Source organism: Lepidochelys kempii, chromosome 13 (genome assembly GCF_965140285.1).
Source record: "Lepidochelys kempii isolate rLepKem1 chromosome 13, rLepKem1.hap1, whole genome shotgun sequence".
NCBI lineage: Eukaryota > Metazoa > Chordata > Testudines > Cheloniidae > Lepidochelys > Lepidochelys kempii.
In genome coordinates, this window is record NC_136392.1 from 19471000 (window position 1) to 19493145 (window position 22146).

A 22146-nucleotide genomic window follows, 5' to 3' on the forward strand; every position below is an offset into this window, starting at 1 on the left:
CTGGGCTGCTGGCATCAAAGTTTTTAAAAACCAGAACTGACACGGGTTTTGAAAAAGCATTCCTTAAAAGAGCTATGAATTTTGCACACAGATGTAAGGGAACAAAGCTAGGTGTTATAAGTCAAATTCTGGGGCACACAATCCTGAGCATTCCTTTAAAAAATGAGGTAAGGATGCCATGTTACCATGTCCTAAACACACCCTCCCCGGCCTTTGACTCTAAAAATACACAATAAATTTGTGAGCAGATAACTGTTTATTATTGCACGTAATCCAGCAGAACTGACTTAAAATTCTGGCCGGTATTACACCGATCATGGACAGTACACATCTTGCAAAACCTGTGAAGAAGGCAGTCCTTGTGAAGAATGAAATGTATCTCTGTCTTTGTAAGACCTGAAAAGTTTATCAAAATATCCTATCCATTTTTGAAGGCATGCAGTTTGAGGTAAATCTGTTACTTTGCATCTAAAGAAACAAAAGCCCTAAGAGGTGATATATATATATATATATATATATATGCATGGAGCCCCTTTAGGGCTTTTGTTTATAAAAGCAAATCTACCGACTTTTCTCAGAACATTACTGGGAACAAAGCACATTACTGAGTGTACATCACATGCATACAAACTGGGAGAGAAATCGCCTTAGCATTTTTTAAAAGATCCGGTTTTGTGCTTAGAGATAAATAAAGATCTCTTCGATCTCTCAATCATATATGTGGTTAAAAAAAGCAACAGGCATATTGAAACTGTACAGCTGGCAACAAAGTGCCAGCAAATGGCTCATAAAATTTCAAAGCAACTGAGCCTGGTGTTTACAATACATTTATATTTAGAAAAAGAAGACAGGTTCAAAAAAGATGAATTGCTAGCACCCTATGCTCTGTGAAAGTTCCTAAGAGATACTTCTCTGCTTTCTCAGGGCTGGAACAGCCACATGGTTTCCAGACAGGGATCAAATTAATTTCTCCTCCCACAATTAATACCATGTAAGTGCTACTGTGGCAACATTCCTGAGCTAAATATAGTCACAAAATAAACCTGGTTGGGGGGGGGGGGGAGAAAAGAACTATCACTCCTGTTTATCTGAATTTTATCTTCAACAACTGATAAATTATACCTAAACTGCACAGAGGATTTACCCCTGTGTTTCAAATCCCTGCACATTTGCCACATTGTATCTGAAATCCTTACAGATTGGCATTTGGAACTGTTTTGTTTTGTTTTTTCCTTTAACCATCAGTTTTCTGCCATTCTTTTCTCTCTCTCATTTTCTCCCAGCTGGTACTGTGCTGTGGGACTTCAGGGTACATGAGGTGCATGATCCACTGTAAATACATTTTTAAAATACCTTAGAAATTGATACAAAATACATATTGATTTTAAAAAGAAAGAACTGTCCAAGCACTCAGTCTCACACTAAACTGTAACTTCATCTGTGCCATCTTTATATACTTGTATTGCTAAGGGTCAGAACATATCGTGAAGGAAGTATCTCATTACAAAAGCACAGCTGGACTGTCAGTTTGAAGTTCTTTGTAAGGATTATTACATATCACTAAGGCCTTTATGTCTAGAACACCAGAACAATGCCTAGAATTATCCCCTCTTTATATTATTGCTGGTTAAAGCCTACGTGCTGTGTCTTTTTCAGCCGAAGGCCCAGGTACACTGGAGTCTGTCTGGATCCCTTATTTTGTTTTCTCACCAAAAAAACCTGACCTCTTTCATTTTAATGCTGCTGCATACGTTTGTTTGAAAAATCCATTCCCTTTTGTTGGACCAACAAGGTCAGAGGGCCATGCCTGCAGCCCAAGGATGAAAGAGAGAAGACACTGGAGATGCGCAATAATGGCGTCTGCCTAGTTTAATAGCAGCTTACATCAGGTTCTGATTGCAACATTTTAACTGTGTGTGTGTGTGTGTGTGTGTGTGTGTTTAAAAAAAAAGGAATTCCGGCCAAATATTTCTTTAAAAATCACAGCTGTGGAGTAATTTGCTGCAAAATGATCCTATCTAACTGCTGGTGACATGGACAACTCTCAGCAACAAGACCCAGTGTGTCGGTGCTGCGTAGTCCTTAAGCGGACATGGTCTCCATCTGCTAGTATTTGCCCATTCAAACGAAACAGCCTCTGATTAGCCATTCTGTCAAGCATATACAATGCAATGCAACCTGCCTACTGGTTCTTCAGCAGCAGCATGTGTGATCCAGCTATCTGGTTTGAGGCTGCTTGCTTGCTTTACACTCTGCCCAATTTCAGTTGCCCCTTAGCAGGAAATTACTACGGGAGCCAGGAGAGGAAATGCTTTTGGTTTCTTCATCTTGGATGATATTAGATTCACTGACTTCCAAGTATGGGTTCCCTCAAGACTATGCCTTGTTAGTAAATAATCTAACTCCATTTCAGTAGTAGCAGGGGAAGCAGCCTAAGGCTTTTGTTAACAGTGGATTGATAATACTCTTGGACTTAGTGGAGTGGTTGAACATCCCCAACTCTGGCTTGGCTAGTATGAGTGTTCCTGGCTAACGTGTGAATTGGATTATCTCATTGTGTTTATTGACATTCTCTGGGAAAATCACTGAAACAGAGTCAGTCAAGGGAGCCAAAGAACACAGGGCACTTAAGTGTACATGCTTCTACAACTACAGATAAATCCCTCTTCCCTGGCACAATCAGTGACTTTGGTGAGAACACTTTAAGGCAACGGCTAGTTCCTACAAAGGAAAGAACGAGGAAGGGTTGCAAAAATCCAGGCTTCTTTTTGTTGGACTGGAGAATCACCCACCGACTGGGAGCAGTGATGCTCACCAGATAATCAGAAAGCTTTATTTTAAGATTCATGTTTGTTGTGCAACTTTAGGTTCTAACATCCTCCTCTTTGATGTTTCCATATGTCCAAGAGTTTAATCCCTGCCAAGGTCCATGGTCTACATCAATGGTAACACCTGTTCTGGGCAAAGATCAATGGAAAGGTTAGTGAAGAGCAATATGTACAACCATTCCTGGGTATGTTGTAGGAGAGCATGAGGAGCTTCTGGTCAGAGGGAGTGTGCAAGGATGGCATCTCCCTTTCTGCCTGGATCCTTTATAATGGAGGAAGCTAGGCTCAGTCCTTGAGACCGAAACACATGCTTCACATTCTGCAAGTTGTCTGTGGGCAGATTTGGAATGAACTTGAATCCCCCACTTTCAAAAACATCTCTCTCCAGTAAACAAAAGGCTCAAGAGCCTTTTACCAAACCTGGCCACTAAGAGCTGCTGTTTATCCTACTGCAAAAGGCAGTAAAGGCTATTAATGTATTTCCCCCCACAGGTTTCATTCACACTGTTGGAATAATGATTAATACATTAAGCTAAATAAAGCAGAGTTTAGCTGAGCTGTTTTAGCTACTGGTCATCCCAACAGAACAGGAGCATGAATCAGGCTTTGAATGGGCATGGGCCTGTGAGCATTAGGTTCAGATTTGAGGCCAAGTCAGGACTAAGGTTAGGATGCAGATTCAATAGTTTTCTTGCACATTTTCAGCCCAAGACGATAGAAAGCTTGTGTGAACTTATGAGAGATTTACTGTTTGGGCCTGTAGCCTCACAGGGACTGTGTGCAAGATTTTAATGCAACCAAGCCTAAGCTAAACCTTCATCCCCATTCAGTGTCCAGACCAGTCTCTGAACCCCAGTTTAACCCTAACCTGAACCAGGCTAGCTCAACTACAGCTGGAAATCTTACTCTGTAAGTCATGCTCATCTAACTGGGGTGGGGGAGGGAGGTTAAAAGTATATCATGTGATTTACTCTTAATCAAAACAGTTCAGATTTGAATGCTGAAAAACGAAGTCCCACCCCCAAGAAAAAACAACTGACCAGGAATTCTTCAACTAATACTTTTGATAATGAATACATTTGAGAATCCCTATCAGTTTGCAAACTAATTGCAAACACAAAAAGAGGCAACACTTACTGAATAAATTATTGGCTGTGAATTATTGGCCCAGCTGGCAAAGTTGGCCATTTAAAAAAAGAAGACGTTGGAGTCTTTCTTTAGGGAAATATTCAAAACAGGAGCAGGGAATTTTCTCCCACTGAACTCATTTCACTGTTTCATTTCCATGCATTTGTCAATCTTACCTTGACTGAGGGGCACATCATGTCAGAAAATGTACAAATAAGATGGCCAGACCAATATTCAATAAGATGACCATGCAGATCATGATTGTGTTAGGTCCCTAAGGGAAAAAAGCCAAAGCAAAGTATTAACCACCATGATTCAAATGCAGACATAGACACAGTTCTCTGAGCTACCACCCAATTCAAAAGACACTTTTAAACCAATTTCTTTCAAAAATGGGTGCTTAAATCTAGACACCTAAATAACTGGCCTGATTTTCAAAAAAGTGCTGAGTATCCAGCAACTCTCACTCTTGTTCTTTGATTAAATCTTCTTCGCTATCTGACCAGGCTGCAAAAACCACGGCAGCCTCTCTGGGCTTGTGCAAACAACTAGTACATTTCATTTCAAGTTGTTCTTAAAATTCCATTGCCTCTGCCAAAAATTGCCCATGTTTGCAATGTTGCTGTTTTTAAGAAGAAAAACTTACTTTATTTTTGTTAGGTTGTCTTAATTTGGGACTAGAAGAGAAAATAGCATGTTGAGAAAAGAAAAGCCATTTTCTTGTGATATTGATTTTTCGACGTTGTTGTTTTATTGTATTATTTGATGTTCCAACACTGCCATGGGGCTGGGAGAAAATTTTAATTTCCTCATAGGTGGAGAGATAGATGAAGCACGGGGTTATTTTACACACCAACATCTGATGTACGAAAACTATTCCAGGAAAAGAGAGCGACAAAGGGACATTTTAAATACAACGTTGGACAAAAATTTTCTGTATGACAATTTATTTTTCATCCAGAGGCAGGACTGGCTGTGAAAGTTACTTTAGGAGAAAAAACAAACAAACCCCTCTTACAAATGGCTATGGGATCCAAAAGGGAACTGGATGCATGTAAATGATTACACTGCACAAAAGCTAGAAGTTGTGGATCAATTTTGGTCCCTTTTGTGTCATGTGTGTGAATTGAATAGCTAGACTGCAGCAGCAGTTGGGGTTACAATGACCGGGGAAAGGAAGGCCATTACCTGAACTGGGGCAGGAGAAATGAGCTGCTAACAAAAGTCTCCAAACTGAATGCATATTACTTTCAGGCTGAAAGTAACTGGATTCCTTCTCAGGGGGCCACTTTTATACAGTAACCTGAGGCTGTAACGATCAGTCACCTTCACATGCTTGTCATCAGGGCTGCCTCAGACTGGATCAGAATAACTTCTAAACAGAATTCTGCTTTCAAGCCATGAGCCCAAACCACAACCCCAGATTCAACTGCCCCCAGGACTTGGGATCCTGATCTGCTGGCCAGCCCCTTCCTCTCTAGTGGGCAAACTTAAACCTGGCATCAGAACACAACCAGGAGCTTCAGGGAACATTCAGATTCCAATTTCAGGGCAGGGGCCTGTCCCACTATCAGGGAGGAATGACAGTCCAGTGGTTAGAGTGGTAGCCTGGGGCACAGGAAACCTGCATTCAATTCCCCACTCTGCCACAGACTTCCTGTGTGACCGTGGCCAAGTCACTTAGGCCAAGATTTTCAAAAGCAACTAATGATGCTGAAAGAAAAGGAGTACTTGTGGCACCTTAGAGACTAACAAATTTATTTGAGCATAAGCTTTCGTGAGCTACAGCTCACTTCATCGGATGCTGAGTGTCTAAAATTTGGGGAGCCTAGCTTGAGAAACCGGAAATAGGCCTGATTTTCAGCTCTTTCTGACAATGAGGGCCCTTTACAGTGTCTCAGGTTGCGGCACCCCAAATTGAAGCACGTGAAATCACCCGTTACTTCTGAAACTCACAATTGGTCTCTCTGTGCCTCAACTCCCCATCTGTAAAAACACAGAGACATTGTGGGGTTCAATATAGTAGAAAGGTTGTGAGGCGCTCAGGTACTATGGCAACGAGGGCCATAAAAGTACCTTAGATAGATTATGTGCACAGGGGCTTTGTGATGTGGGCATCCGTCCACTAGGCCACTATGCTGGCTTTAGACCACTGGTTCGCCTGATACAGGCCACCATCCCTTCTGGTGGTAACAAGGGCTTTTAATTAGGAAGAGGTAAGCCAATGAGGATAAAATAAGAACCCACCTTATCAATCACCCAAACCTTGAGGCAGAAAGTCAAACCCAAACTTCATATGACAGTCAAAACAATTAATATTTGTAACAAAAGATTCCAAGCACCTCTTTCACCTGAGACTGGAAGCAGAACTATCTTTAAATAAGATGAGAAACACCATCTTTGTGGTATTACCGGTCCAGCTTAACCCAGCAGACACTGGGAAAGCCACTTCTTATGAGGATTCCAGCCTAATTTCTTGGCCATAAAGGTTTGAAGAAGCCTCTGAAATTCTAAGTATCTAAACTTTCAGACCCTTTTGAGGTTCACCTATTAATATTTACTGCCCAGTTGTTCCAGATACAAACCAGTGAACTTGAGGTGAAAGGTCAATTCCCAATCTCCTGGAGCTATCCTGTCGCTAGCAGGAAACCCTGCACTAGGCATGGATAAAACTATCCCAGAGATCTTTCATAGTTTCACAGATTTTAAGGCCAGAAGAAACCTTGGAGCATCTGGTCTCACCTAAAGTTATATTAAATTCAAATTACCTTCAATTAACCAAGATACTGGCAAGATGTTTCACTAGAAGCTGAACTCTGAAACAAGCCTTCCAAAGTGCATGTGCAGATTTTGTACCCTTGCACATGCAAATTGGTGAGAGATGTGCAACCACCCCAAGTGAACGCACAATTTCAAAGGCTGCTTTGAAAATGTGGCCACACACACATACAATTCCTATTCTAATAAGGCTATCATGCAACATCACCTCTTCAAATTCATCCACTTCCTGTGTCACTTCTTCAGGCGAAGGCTCCTTCTTAGCTACCACTGTAGGTTCAGGTTTAACCAGAGCCTTGATCTCAGTCTTTTGCTCAGGCTTGGCTTCAGTTGCAGCTTCTGTTTTCACAGCAGCCTTGTGCTCGGCTGTATGGTGTTGCTTCAGCTCTTGTTTATGTTTGGGCTCTGGCGTGGGCTGCTCTGGTTTAGATTCTGTTTTGGGCACTGGTTTCTCTTCAAGTGCTGGTTCCTGCTGAGTGATGGGTGTACCTCCCCTCCTCTGAAGTTCTGCTTTGTGTTCAATAGCCCTCATGTCAGTTTTTGGCTCTGGGGAGACCGACTTGGCAGGTGATTTGGGGACAGGGAATGGTTCTTCCTCGAAGTCCAAGGGGGGAGTTATTGGGGAGGTCCTCACTGCGTAGCTGTGATAGCCTTGGTATAATTCAACATCAGGTTCTTGCACTATCCTCTGAAGGGGCTTGATCTCCATCTGGTCTGCTGAAGTCCTGGTATTGCTGAGCCGAATGGAGTTCTGTGAGGCAGGTCTGCTACTGGCTGCTGCCTTCTCCCCGTGTGCCAACAGTGGATTGGATGGTGTGCTGGGCCTACTTCCTGTGAGGCTCCCGTCTCTGCTGTGATCCCCATTCCAGTTGCCAGGGCTGAGGAAGCCATCCCTCTGTGAACTCTGCTTTGCCCGCTTTGCCTCCGGCGGCGTTCCAGCAGGACTCAGAGATGGCATTCGGGCTGGATTTTCCTTGCAGGGGGCAGAGTCTTTCTCATGGAGCTGAGGGCTTTCTGGAGGGGTTGACGGTGGTGGCGCTTTGGTTGGCGGAGCTACTGCTTCCATGTTCCCCACATTCTCTACATTCTCAATGATCTCCTGGAGCAACTTCCTCTTCTGGTACTCAGGGCCTGGAGGAGAGGAAAGGAAGAGATGTTCAGCATCCTCTGTGAGTAGTTGGTCACCCTCTGCCTGCCTCTTAGTTCTCATGAGCTAAAGGGTCTGAGTGAACACATGCTCAAGGGCCCCTTACGATCCTTGTTACCATGTGAGAACACAGGAACCTACTTTTCTGGTGCCCCATGACCTGACAACTGGTTTTGAGGGTGCAAGTTTGTGGCTGCAAAAAACTGCACCTACATTTTTGTGTCTGCACTTCATTGCAGGTGCAAATACTGCACATCAAATGACTTGATTTGTAGTTACAAGCAGGAAGTTAGACCCTCTCTAGTAATATGCATCCAATGGCGTATTATCGCCTAGGCCGACAAGGCCCTAGGCCTAGGGTGGCAAATTTGCAGGGGCGGCAAATTTATAATAGCAGCGCTTTTGTAATTGCGGCATTTTTGCAGAAGTCCACTGCCTGTCAGATGCCTGTATCATCGTTTATTCCTACTGTAGCTGCGCACCAAACTGCCGTGATTCCACTAACCATAGCACGTACTGAAACCACCAATGACGGCACAACGCCATTTAGTAAACATACTCACGACAATCCTAAACGTTAATAATATGACCGGAAGGAAGAAATTAAGCGGTTCTCAGCTTTAAAAAAATGCTATACAAAAGAAAGAAAGGGGGTGGCAATTATTTCAGGGCCTAAGGGGGGCAAAATCATTAGTCTGCCACCATATGCATCACAGACCCAACTTTGCACCTCCAGAACTAAATATCTGAAAATCAGGAACAAGGTGTTTTCAGAATCATAGACACTATAGATGGGAAAGATCCTGTAGCCTAGTTGGATTGGCCAGGATTGTTCCCTTCAGTTAGAAGCAGGACCTGCTCAGACTGTAATGTCTACATTGTCACTTTGCCAAGATCCTAGCCTAGGATAAGGTAAATGAGAGGGACAAAGTGGGTGAGGTAATATCTTTTATTGGACCAACTGATGTTGGTGGAAGAGACAAGCTTTTGAACTACACAGAGCTCTTCTTCAGGTCAAGGTAACGTAACTCTCTCTGCGTGTGCTTGCTGGTTCCTGTAGGCCTCCTGCCTGAACTCGGTCATGCCAGCTCTGTGCTGTTTCTGACATGGACTCTATATAAAGCACCTGGTTCAAGTAAGTAAGCCTTTACCTTAAAATATACTGAAGCCCACGTATGGGGACTGTCTAATTCCACGGGAGACTGTCTAGGTCAATAGCTTGGATGTGACCCAGCAGGAAGATTGTGTACCACCCATACTATATTTTAAGGACAAGCCCTGATTTTATGGGTTCATCCTGTGCTCTGCAAGGCCAGTCTGATACAAGCACCAGTCGGTGATTCAACACATTCCTATCTGAAACTGGACCCTGCAGAGTTCCACTGAAAAAACAGATAATATGCAGAAAGACAAGAAGGTTCTTCCCACTCCCCGTCACTCCCCACCTCTCTCACTCTCCGGCGTTTGCTCAGCCTGTGCCTTGTCGCCTGCCTCTGAGTGCATTCAAGTTCCTCCCAAACCGGCCTTTTGTTGCATTTCCCAGCAGCTAAACAGTCCTGCTGCATTTCTCTGAGTGACTTAACTAGCTGGGACTTTTGCTGAAGATAACACCCTGGTCCGGGTTAAAGGATACACTGAAAAACCCAAGAGAAGATTCTCTCCCTCTTTGTTAATAAACCTGTCAACTAAAGAAAAATCCTTGCTATTCTAGGGAGCAGGAAATAAAAATTCTCCCATACATCTTTGTAGCTCCTTTCACCCAAGGAGCAGAATATGCTTTACAAACAACCAGTATCACAATCACAGCTCAGTCGAAACACAGCGAGTTAGCTGCTGTTCTCTCCATTACGCAGATGGAGAAGCTGAGGCATAGAGACACAAGGTGGTATTCCCAGGTCACCCAGTCAGTCATGTGAAGAGCTGGAATAGGATCTCGGAGTCCTGACTGTGCAGAGTACATACCCACTGGTTTGTACTTGACACGGCTTAGCTGTGCCTTGACTGCTGTTACTAGCATGATGACAGCAAGTGCGAGTATGTGAACTGGCGCAGGAAAATCAGTGTAGACGTAGCCTCACGCTCACCTTCCTGTCTTTCTCCACATTCCTTCACTCCCCTCCTTCTGAAACAAATGTGAATGTCTCTCACTCTTATATTCTCTGTTCTAGTCACTTGCCCTAGAAATTTGCTTCATGCGTTGATTTCCCTTTGCCTGAAGAAAGGACTTTCTAACCATCTCATGTGAAAAGAGCCAAGTTGGATTTTCCACAGTACATCTAAACTCTTAAAATCACAGTATGTTTTCAGAAGAGATTCACCACACATTGGAAATAGATGCTTATTTCTATCTCTGACACAGCCCTTCAAACAGGCAGCTAAGGGAAAACTGAGACAAGGAGCTATAGGTCAGAATAAAAAGTCACTCCTTGATTGGATTTCCCTGCACCTGTATGGGGAAAGCCAGATGAGTCATCCAGGCAAAAGGGCCTGTTGTGACAGCCAAGTGCGTAGATGAAGCCTGACTATAAGCAGCTCCACAGACCTGTGCAATGTCCAGCTAAGTGACCTCTGGCATGGAGATCCTGTTCAGAACAGCAGAGCAAAGACCCATTCCAATTCCACAAGGTGACTCCAGGATTTAGATTTCACTCTGATGTCTGACCTCATCTGACTTGCTGGTGTCAACACAGCTTAGATTATTGTTTTCCTGTCAGTAAATCTTTGCTTCTCGGTAACCTTGCACAAAGACTGCATGGCAAATCCCCACCAAACAAACCTGCTTACATTTTGAAGTACAGTAGTACAATCTGGCCTCTTTAAAACAATCAACAAAACCCTACCAACCCAACATGCCCTGCACATGCTTCTCCCTGTGGGGAGATGATGAAAAAACAAACAACAAATAGATGTGTGGTCACATCGCTTAAAGTACTGCTGGAAGGAGCAATACCAGGGGGGCGAGTGCAGGAATCAGAACAGAATAGGATAGAGTCATTGGCCTATGCCGGTTGTCAAAGGGCAGTAGGCAAAGGTGAGGATGCAGGGATGGAACTTTGGCCCCTGGTCTATAGAAGGGTGGTTATTGTTATTGATATTACAGTGGTGCCTAGAGGCCACAACTGAGACCAGGGCCACATTGTGCTAGGTGCTGTACATACACATTGTAAGAGATAGCCACTGCCCAAAGCACTTGCAGTCTAAATAGATAAGACAGACAAAGGGTGGGAAAGGTCACAGAGGCACAGAGAGAGGAAGTGATTTGCCCAAGGTCACATAGCATTTTAGTGGCAGAGCCCTAATGCCCTATGTAGAGACCATGTCATGTTCCCACTGGTTGCAGTACAGCTTCCTTCCACTCCACATGGTCCCAAACCAACACCCCTGCTAAGAATCCTTCTGAGAGGTGGTGGAGAAGATGGAGTCTGTTTTGTCTAGTACAATTGCCAAAAAATCCTGCCTACACTAGAGCAAACAACCCAGATTTAAATTAGAGGTGGGTACCTAAGAGAAACATGTCTGTGGCTATTCATTTGAGTAAAAGACTCTATTCAGTCTGAGTTCACGCCCCTTTTGTGGTCACTTTCTGCCAGTATTTCAGCAAACAAGTGTGCTGGCAGAGACAGTGAATTTTTAGGGACTATTCAAGCATATCCTTCACGTAAAGCAAATATTACATTTGTAATCCTGACTATTCAGACCAGAAACCTGATTCCAAAAGCTCTGCTTAGCTGGTCAGGAAACAGAAATACACCAGGTGTCCAGTTTGTGTTTTGAACATTGAATGCAACGTGCTGTCTGTGACTGATCAGCAGAGCAAGAACCACTGGCAGGAGTTACTTGGCGAATCATTTTGAAAAATGAGTTTGTCCAGCAACGAGCACAATGGGGGTCCTAGTCCACAACAGGAGTTCCGCAGGTGCTACAGTAATACAAATGATAAATAATAATTTGAGCCAATCTTAAAGTGCAGTCTGGGAACAGACCGAGGCATCACACATTAAACATTTGCTCTGAATTATGCTTTTGGCTCCTGTTCAAGCCATGCCACCTACAACTGTCTTTGGAAACAGCATCCCCTGTATGGTTCTGCTGAACCTGAGAGCTTCTGGGGAACACAGATGAATGTAGCCGAGTACGTGCTACAAAGGGAACAGGGCCTGTAAGTCTCCCTACAGTGGACTATGTAGCCGTTCAATCTCTTTTTCTCCCCTCCCCCAAGTATTAACTGAGGTTTTGCGCCTGGCCTGGAAGTTGGACTTTGATGATCTACTCCTGCTAAAAAATCAACGGCGTGAGCAGTATGCTGCTAACACTGGCCTGTCTAGGGTGACTCCTACCAAAGGTGGGGGCAGGGGAGAGGTATAGGATTTATTTTAGCCACCCTGCCCTGCCTGCACGCTCCTGTCAATCATGAAGAGACCCATTCAGGGCCATTTATTTCTGGCTGCAACTAGATTATTTGGAGGCCATTTCACCAGTTGTTCAGTCTCCTCAAAATAGCGCCCAGCACCCTCCCCGCCCGCCTTGGGTTCCTTGCCTCTCAGCTGGTGCCGTCTTCTCCCTCTGAATAATTCACACAAGAAAAATCAATCTCACAAACATGCCGTCACTCCCCACCTCTCTCAGTCTCCAGCGTTTGTTCAGCCTGTGCCTTGTCGCCTGCCTCTAAGTGCAACATTTCAGTGAGGCCCTTTCTCTGCAGGATTTTTGCCCCTGTTTGTTACACTGTGATACTGGCTGGGACAGTGTGCAGAATGCTTACTAAAGGGCTGGTGCGATTTGCACTGGCAACGTAGGCACTATTTTTGCACCCGTCTAAATGAACTGCAGGTGCAAATATGAACCCTTGGTATTTCTAACTACTTGAGTGGCAACCACAAAAGAGGGACAGCCCTCCCGGGGTATGTCTTTACTGCACAGTTACCAAGGCCCCTATCTGGGTTTTAGCCCAACCCCCTCCCCTCCAACCGTCCACACAAATAAACCTCTGACCTGCATTTGGAGGTGCTTTAAGTCTGGGCTGGTTGGCCCAGCTGAGCGTGTGGGTTAGAACCTGGGTGCTTCACTCAAACTGGAAACTGCTCACTTTGTAGCGAGGGTGCAGGCAAAACCACCCAAGTAATGACAGTCCTCCAATGCCTTCCCACGATTCCACCCAGGGGATAGACAAGTTCTCACACAGTTGACACAATTAACTGGGAATGACTCCTAGAGCCTCTCAGCACAAAGGAAAAAAGGTTACCTGCCTTTCGTAACAGTTGTTCTTCGAGATGTGTTGCTCATGTCCATTCCATTCTAGGTGTGCGCACCCCCCTACGCATGGGCATCAGAGATTTCTGCCTTAGCGGTACCCGTAAGGCCGGCTGTTGCGCCCTCTAGAGCGCCGCGCTCACGCCGCAGTATATCAGGTGCTGCCGGCCCTGTGCCCTCTCAGTTCCTTCTTGCCGACAACTCCGACCGAGGGGCAGGAGGGCGGGTAATGGAACGGACATGAGCAACACAGCTCAAAGAACAACAGTTACGAAAGGTGGGCGATCGGCTTTTTTCCTTCGAGTGCTTGCTTATGTCAATTCCATGCTAGGTGATTCACAAGCAGGATCAATGGAGGGGGGCTCGGAGTTCACCGTTGTGCAGCTTGCAGTACAGCGCTGCCAAAGCCGGCGGCGTCTTGCGCCTGCTGGGTCAGCGTGTAGTGCGACGCGAACGTATGGACCGACGACCAGGTGGCGGCCCGACAGATCTCCTGGATTGGCACCTGTGCCAGGAAGGCCACCGAAGATGCCTGTGCTCTAGTGGAATGAGCCGTCACAACCGCTGGCGGGGGCACTTTCGCCAGCTCGTAGCACTGGCAGATGCACGCCGTGATCCAAGATTAAATTCTCTGGGCTGACACCAGGCAGCCCTTCATCCTGTCCGCGACAGCAACGAACAACTGCTTTGACTTGTGGAACAGCCGCATTCTATCGATGTAGAAGGCCAGCACCCATCTGACGTCCAGCGTATGCAACCTGCACCCCTCGTCCGACGCGTGAGGCTTTGGACAGAGGACTGGTAAGTAAATGTCCTGGCCCATGTGGATCTGGGAAACAACCTTGGGCAGAAAAGCCGGATGCGGGTGCAGCTGGACCTTGTCCTTGTAGAAGACCGTATAAGGTGGCTCTGATGTGAGCGCCCTGATCTCAGACACCCACCATGCCGACGTTATAGTGACCAAGAAGGACACCTTCCAGGAAAGGAGCAGGAAGCAGCAGGAAGCTCGGGGTTAAAAAGGAGGGCCCATGAGCTTCAAGAGCACCAGATTCAGGTCGCAAGGGGAACCGGGTCTTGGACGTGTGGGTACAGGCGCTCTAGACCTTTCAGGAATTGCGCTGTCATGGGATGGGCGAAGACAGATCTGCCCTGAAGCAGAGGATGGAATGCAGAAATGGCTGTTAGGTGCACCCTGACTGAAGACAGCAACAAGCCCTGGAGCTTTAGATGCAGCAGACAGTCCAGGATGTCCTGCAACAGAGCCTCCTCAGGACAAACGCGCTTGTCCAAGGTCCAACATGCAAAGTGCTTCCACTTGGCCACATAGGCCGCCCTGGTAGAAGGCTTTCTGTTGCCCAGCAGGACCTGTTGGACTGCCACGAAGCACTCTTGCTCGTCCTTGCTTAGCCACAGAGCAGCCACGCCATCAGGTGCAGCCACGCCAGGTTCGGGTGCAGCAGATTGCCGTGGTTCTGGGATCGCAGATCGGACGGAGAGGTAACTGCAGCGGGTTGGCCACCGAAAGACTCAGCAGCATGCTGAACCAGTGCTGGTGAGGCCACTCCGGGGCAATGAGAATGACGCACACTCTGTCTTGCTTCACCTTTAGCAGGACTCTGTGGATAAGCAGCACTGGCAGAAAGGCATACATCCATGCTCCCCACCATGGGATCAGGAAGGTGTCCAACAGGGAACCCTTGTCCCCACCATATAGGAAGCAGAACACATGGCACTTGCTGTTCTGCCTGGACACAAACAGCTCCACCTGGGGAGTACCCCACCATCGGAAGATCAGGTTGACCACCTCCGGATGGGGTGACCACTTGTGGTGAGAGGAGAAGGTCCTGCTGAGGTGATCTGCCAGGATGTTCCTGGTTCCAGATAAGTGAGCGGCCACCAGGTGGATGGCATTCTGCACACAAAGGTCCCAGAGGCTGAGCTCCTCTTGACACAGGGCCGAGGACCTGGCTCCGCCCTGCCTGTTGATGTAATACATCGTGGACGTGTTGTCCGTGAGAACCTGCACCACCTTGCCTTTCAGGTGGGTCAAAAACACCTGAGAGGCCAGGCACACCGCCTTGACCTCCCTGACGTTGATATGAAGAGCTAAGTCATGCTGCATCCAGTGACCCTGGGTGCTGAGCTTGCCCAGGTGGGCTCCCCAGCCCAGATTTGACACGTCTGAGACCAGGATGAGCAACAGTGATGGGGACATAAAGGGAACACCTTCCCCCCCACCCTCCCCCGCAGCACTGATTTGGGGTCTAGCCACCAGTTCAAGAGCGAGAGGGCACAGTCGGGCACAGTGACCGCTCAGTCTAGGGGCTGCCTGCTGGGAACGTAGACCGTTGCTAGCCACGTTTGCAGGGGTCGCGGATGAAGCCAGGCGTGCCTGACCATGTACATGCACACTGCCATGTGGCCCGTCAGACACAGATGTCTCCTCACGTGGGCAATGATATCCACCATGGCCTGAAAGCGTGTTTCCAGAAGGAAGGCCCTGGCTCGCGTGGAATCGAGATCCACTCTGATAAACTCTATGTGCTGGACCAGTGTTAACAAGGACTTTTCTGTTTTTATCAACAGGCCCAGGTTGCTGCAGGTGGAGCGCACCAGATTGAGGCTTCTCTGCACCTGTCCCAGAGACCTGCCCTTGATGAGCCAGTCATCGGGGTACGGAAAGATCTGGTAAGAATGAGGTGACCTGCGACCAGGCCGAGTGGTAGGGAGAAAGGTGGTTGAGGAAAGGATGGGCAGGATCCGGCCAGCTGATTGTGGCGTTGCTCTCGAGCACACCCTCAAAACAATCGCTTTTGGCCCCCCGGGTGCTTAGCAGGTCCGGGCTGGGCTAGCGAGTGAGAGGAGGAAGGGCGGCGATGGCTAAACCCAGTGTCCCTTCTCCTTGCATGCCCAATGAGCGAAGGGTAGCCTTAGTGTCCTTCAACCCATGTAGCCTGGTGTCCATTTGATCAGAGAAGAGCCCAACTCCATCAAAGGGGAGGTCCTGAATTGATGCCTGCATCTCCTGGGAAAGGCCTGCCATTTGGAACCAGGAGCTGCATTGCATACCCACCACCAATGCGACAACCCTTGCTGCCAAGTCTACCGCATCCCATGCCATATGCAGGGAGCATCTGGCTACAGCAGTCCCTTCCTCTACCAGCTACCAAACTCCTGAGCCTGACCCTGAGGAAGGGAGTCCTGGAACTTCTGGAAGCTGTCTCTAATGTTAAAATTGTATCGGCCCGGCAGGCCCTGATGGTTCTCCACCCGGAATTGTAAGCTGTCTGTTGAATAAATTTTTCTGCCAAATAGAAAATCAAGTCTCTTGGCTTCTTTGTTCTTGGGGATAGAGGGGGTGGGGACCTGCTTGTCCTTCTCGTTGGCCACTGACACCACCAGTGAGGCCTGGGGAGGGTGGGTATACAACTACTCTAAATCTTTGGCTGGCACAAAGTACTTTTTCTCAGCCCATTTCGAGGTGGGTGGGATAGAGGATGGGGTCTGCCACAGAGCCTTAGCAAATTCTGTGGCCTGCATTGTGCAGGAGGTCAGACTAGATGATCATAATGGTCCCTTCTGACCTAAATATCTATGAATCTATGAATCTTGAGGACCCCATCATGTACAGATAGGGCAATCCGGGCAGACATAGCAGCTGAGAAGACATTGAAAAGGGTGTCCTCCTGCTCCACCATCTCCTGCACTTCCAGCCCCAAGTTCTCAGCCACCACCTCAGAAAGGCTTGGTGTTGTTTAAAGTCATCTGGGGGCCTGGCCCTGGAAGGTCCCACGACCTCCTCGTCCGGAGAAGACAAGGAGGCCCTGGCCACCGGTGGAGGCACTGAGGGCTCGGCAGCCACTGGAGAGGGAGGTTTGGGGGTGGGTACCGGATCCTCCACCTCCGGCCCCCACCTCCACCAGTGGGCCATCAATCTTTGCTCCACTGATGCGTGCTGTGAAGGGGGCATTGTCATCACCAGAACTCCCCATGCTCCCCAATACGGCCACTATGTTGGCCACTGGCCTTGCTGCCACTGTGGTGCCGGGGATGGCAGAACATTTTCTGGTGCCCAATCCCGTCGCGGAGACCGAGGCAATGGGCTGAACTGGGCCTCCGCACCAGGGGAACCACTCTCCAGTGACCAGGGAGGAGCCGTCAACTCCTGAGTCTGCTTGCTGGTTGTGGCTACCGGTGAGCACTGACCAGGCGTAAGTGACTGATGGCTATACTGGGGAGAACTGGCGTTGGGGAGAACGGTGCTGCGGACACAGGTAACACGAGGGGGAGTGGTCCCATGGTGCCAGTGACCAAGACCAACGTCTAGACACGGATCGGCAAGAGGGTGATCGTGTCAGTCATAATATGGGGAGCCCTGGACTGTGGAAGAATGTCTCGGCACCCGGGGGGGAGAGTTTGGGCGATTGGCGGTGCAGTTACGACCTGCCACGGGATTGCTTGTCCAGTGACCTACGGCGCCTCCCCTGCCCCTGGAGGGGACTTAACAGCTGGCTTGCATTCTCGGGGAGCCTTAGCCTGGTCCTGTGGCACCGGAGATGCCATATGAGCAGGTGGAGACCTGTGCTCTCTCTGTGCCTGGGTTTGGGATGATGACGGTGCCGGCAGGATGGTGGGTCCCATACTGCTCACCAGAGGCAGTGATGGACCCTTAAGAGGGCTAAGAGCCCCAGCCACGGAGGCATGCTTGTGCTGCTCCAGAGAAGGTTGGCAGACAGGCCTGGTCTCTCTACTGGATGACCTCTGGGCCTTCTTGCTTGGCACTGGCGGGCGCTTCCTTGCCTTCTTCTTCGGCACCGGCGACGGTGAACGGTGCTGAGAGGAGCTGGGCGCTGGTGGCGCACTGCACACAGAGGCCAAAGTACTCAGTGTAGCCTGTGCAGAGGGCTCAGAAGCTGGGCAGACAGCGGACTCCATCAGATGAGCGAATGTCCCTCTCCTTCTGGGTGCGAGGTAGAAAGTTCTTACAGATCGGGCAATGCTCCTTGATGTGTGATTCCCCCAAGCACTTAAGGCAGCTGTCGGGGGGCGGGGGGAGGGGAGTCACTCACAGGCATAGGCCTGCCACAGACCGAGCAGGGCTTAAACCTGGGAGCTCAGGGCATGCCCCGCTTGGGGCGAAGTGCCCGCTGGGACCTACTATGCACTTAACAATTACTTAACACTAACTACAATCGAACAAAGACCCGAAGGCATGAAGTCCAATCGGAGAAACCGCTAGCTCTTGACGAGCAAGAGAGGTGCTCCAGCTGACCTCCCTGGGTGGTAAGAAGGAACTGAGAGGGTGCAGGCAGGCAATGCCTGATAACCATGGCATGAGTGTGGCATTCTAGAGGGCACTACAGCCGGTCCTACAGGTACTGCTAAGGCAAAAATCTCCAAAGGCCACAGGCATGGGCATGCACACTCCTAGAATGGAATCGACATGAGCAAGCACCCAAAGAAGAACCACGGGATATGCCCCCAGGGATGCATGGTCAAGTGCAGAACCAGTGAGGATCTACAACCTATCCTAAAGGATGACCCAACACTCTCACAAGTCTTGGGAGACAGGCCAGTCCTTGCCTACAGACAGCCCCGCAACCTGAAGCAAATACTCACCAACAACCACATACCACACAACAGAACCACTAACCCAGGAACTTATCCTTGCAACAAAGCCCGTTGCCAATTGTGCCCACATATCTATTCAGGGGACACCATCACAGGGCCTAATAACATCAGCCACACTATCAGAGGCTCGTTCACCTGCACATCCACCAATGTGATCTATGCCATCATGTGCCAGCAATGCCCCTCTGCCATGTACATTGGTCAAACTGGACAGTCTCTACGTAAAAGAATAAATGGACACAAATCAGATGTCAAGAATTATAACATTCATAAACCAGTCGGAGAACACTTCAATCTCTCTGGTCACGCAATCACAGACATGAAGGTCGCTATCTTAAAACAAAAAAACTTCAAATCCAGACTCCAGCGAGAAACTGCTGAATTGGAATTCATTTGCAAATTGGATACTATTAATTTAGGCTTAAATAGAGACTGGGAGTGGCTAAGTCATTATGCAAGGTAGCCTGTTTCCTCTTGTTTTTTCCTACCCCCCCCCCAGATGTTCTGGTTTAACTTGGATTTAAACCTGGAGAATGGTCAGTTTAGATGAGCTATTACCAGCAGGAGAGTGAGTTTGTGTGTGTATGGGGGTGGGGGGGATGTGAGAAAACCTTGATCTATGCAGGAAATAGCCCGACTTGATTATGTAAAGAGTTGTCACTTTGGATGGGCTAGCACCAGCAGGAGAGTGAATTTGTGTGGGGGGGTGGAGGGTGAGAAAACCTGGATTTGTGCTGGAAATGGCCCACCTGTTGATCACTTTAGATAAGCTATTACCAGCAGGACAGTGGGGTGGGAGGAGGTATTGTTTCATGATTTCTGTGTGTATATAAAGTCTGCTGCAGTTTCCACGGTAAACATCTGATGAAGTGAGCTGTAGCTCACGAAAGCTCATGCTCAAATAAATTGGTTAGTCTCTAAGGTGCCACAAGTCCTCCTTTTCTTTTTAGTGAGGACACAGTAACATAGGTGTAGCTTTGCTGTGGGGATACTAACAGCCAGGCTAGGCTAGTCTGGGTGCTGAGACTTGCGTTCCAGTCCCCCAGGATAACTGTGCAGTGAAGACGTACCCTTGGGAACTTAGCTGTGTAAGTCCAGGACTCCTCTCACAAGAGCTGGGCAAATAATGGATTTTTCAGTTCACCGGCAGTTCCAAAAAATCAGGACAAAAATTGGTTTCAGAGGAACAGCCGTGTTAGTCTGTATTCGCAAAAAGAAAAGGAGTACTTGTGGCACCTTAGAGACTAACCAATTTATTTGAGCATGAGCTTTCGTGAGCTACAGCTCACTTCATCAGATGTTTACCGTGGAAACTGCAGCAGACTTTATATACACACAGAAATCATGAAACAATACCTCCTCCCACCCCACTGTCCTGCTGGTAATAGCTTATCTAAAGTGATCAACAGGTGGGCCATTTCCAGCACAAATCCAGGTTTTCTCACCTGAGTGAATTTGTGTGGGGGGGTGGAGGGTGAGAAAACCTGGATTTGTGCTGGAAATGGCCCACCTGTTGATCACTTTAGATAAGCTATTACCAGCAGGACAGTGGGGTGGGAGGAGGTATTGTTTCATGATTTCTGTGTGTATATAAAGTCTGCTGCAGTTTCCACGGTAAACATCTGATGAAGTGAGCTGTAGCTCACGAAAGCTCATGCTCAAATAAATTGGTTAGTCTCTAAGGTGCCACAAGTACTCCTTTTCTTTTAGGACAAAAATTGTTTCAAGCCTAGCCAAAAATGAAATTTTTGGAGTTTTCAGTGAAGCAAAAAGTAAAAAAAAAAAAAAATCATTTTGACTTGAAAGAAATATTTTGGTTGACCCAAAATGAAACACTTGGTTTCAAATCTGAGCAGTGTTTGTACCTTTTTGCATTTTTTAAAAAATAAGACAGAAATGTTGGAATAAAAAGTCATTTTGACCCTAAAAAATCAAAACATATCATTTTGAAAAAGTTGACATAAAGTGTTACGACTTTATCAGATTTTTTTGCATCTGAACCAAACTGACAAAACCGATATGAATTTGTGAAACTTTTGCTGTTGCCAAAATGTTTCATCCAAAAAATTTTACCCAGCTCTACTTTGCACCCATAACAGAGGGAGAAGGACGCATCTGTGATGAGACATTACGCTGCCAGATGTGTGCAACCAGTCGTGGCCTGAATCTGGAGGAGACAGCACTGTGAATAGAAATGACTGATGTGTCACATGATGAGAAATCATGGGAGTTACTGCCATGGGTTGAAACCATACAAAAGAGAATAAATGACATTTATTTTCTCTTTTGTGTACATGTGATTTCTGGGTCTTTATTTGATCCCCATAAACTCAAGTCTGCAGATAAACGTTGTTGCGGTTATTTAAAAATCACGTACTTAAAATAAAATTCAGTAAAAGAGAGAGGAACATCCTGACATAAGAAAGATTGACATGAAGGAATTCCATTTGTACAACACTTGGTTGGAATTTGATTGCTAGGGGGCCAGATTCTCAGTTACGCTACGTTTACGCCCTTTTAGACTGGCAAAGTGGTATAAAGGGATTTGAGTGTAAATGAAGATTCAGGCCATTACAGTTTTGTTTACAGATGCATGTTTTCCTGGTATTGTTGTATCATTTTGCTTTTCTGTCCTCCACTCTCTCAGTAAAACATAGTTTGCATTAAAAAGAGAGTAAAGGAAGGAAAACAGGAATGCTAACAAAATAGTAGAAGATGCAAGAATCTGATGTGACTCTAAATTCAAAAGGCATTCAGATGATTCAAGCATTTGAGGCTTGAAACAGGAATGACAGGCTGTTTCAGCCTGGGGGGCCATTTTGCAAAGGCTGCACAAATTACGTTATGGAACCACCACAGATGCAAAAAAAATCTAAATATATACTTTAACCCCCCCCCCCCACTGGGAATTCCAATTTCCTCTTACATGCATGCTATAAATACCCTGGTGTGTGCTGGGTGAATTGTGGAACACAAGTGACAGCTGACAGTCTCATGCTGGGATCAAATGAGCTATTGTTAACTGAAGCGTCGTCACATGTTGGCTCACACACATGCCAACATGTGATGGTGCTTCCCAGCTTAAAGCCAGCTCATGCTTTGGGTACCCAGGAAGTCCTCCCACAGAATGATGTATCTCGGCTATTAGAGCCAGGGACAACAGAAGTCTGCAAGGAATTTGGCCAATATCTGTGGGGATTTTTCTCCTTCAACCAGCAGAATTTCTCTCTGTGTTGGAGAGGAGCAATTTTTCTTTCCTACTGTGTGTCCTGTTTTCATATGTTAATACCAGAGATCACTGTAATCCATAACATATTCAAATCAAAAGAGAAGTAAACATCACAGCCTACTGTTTAATGAAGGGGATTGGGCGTCTGGACACTT

At 47.0% G+C, this 22146-nt stretch overlaps 1 protein-coding gene across 2 annotated transcripts in view; it reads right to left on the minus strand.

Annotated features, from left to right (window-relative positions):
* Window positions 1-237: 237 nt before the first annotated feature.
* Window positions 238-22146, minus strand: part of JPH2 (junctophilin 2) — a 66833-nt gene continuing 44924 nt past the window's right edge. The window contains exons 4-6 of one of the 2 annotated variants that reach the window (XM_073309557.2): window positions 6943-7865; window positions 4133-4230; window positions 238-2952 (exon numbers count right to left, since the gene is read on the minus strand). In XM_073309557.2, the coding sequence (XP_073165658.1) occupies window positions 4150-4230; window positions 6943-7865 (1004 nt within the window). In that variant the 3' untranslated portion in view covers window positions 238-2952; window positions 4133-4149. Of the gene's footprint in view, window positions 2958-4132; window positions 4231-6942; window positions 7866-22146 lie in introns of both variants that reach the window. The other variant, XM_073309558.2, reaches the window with a different exon arrangement.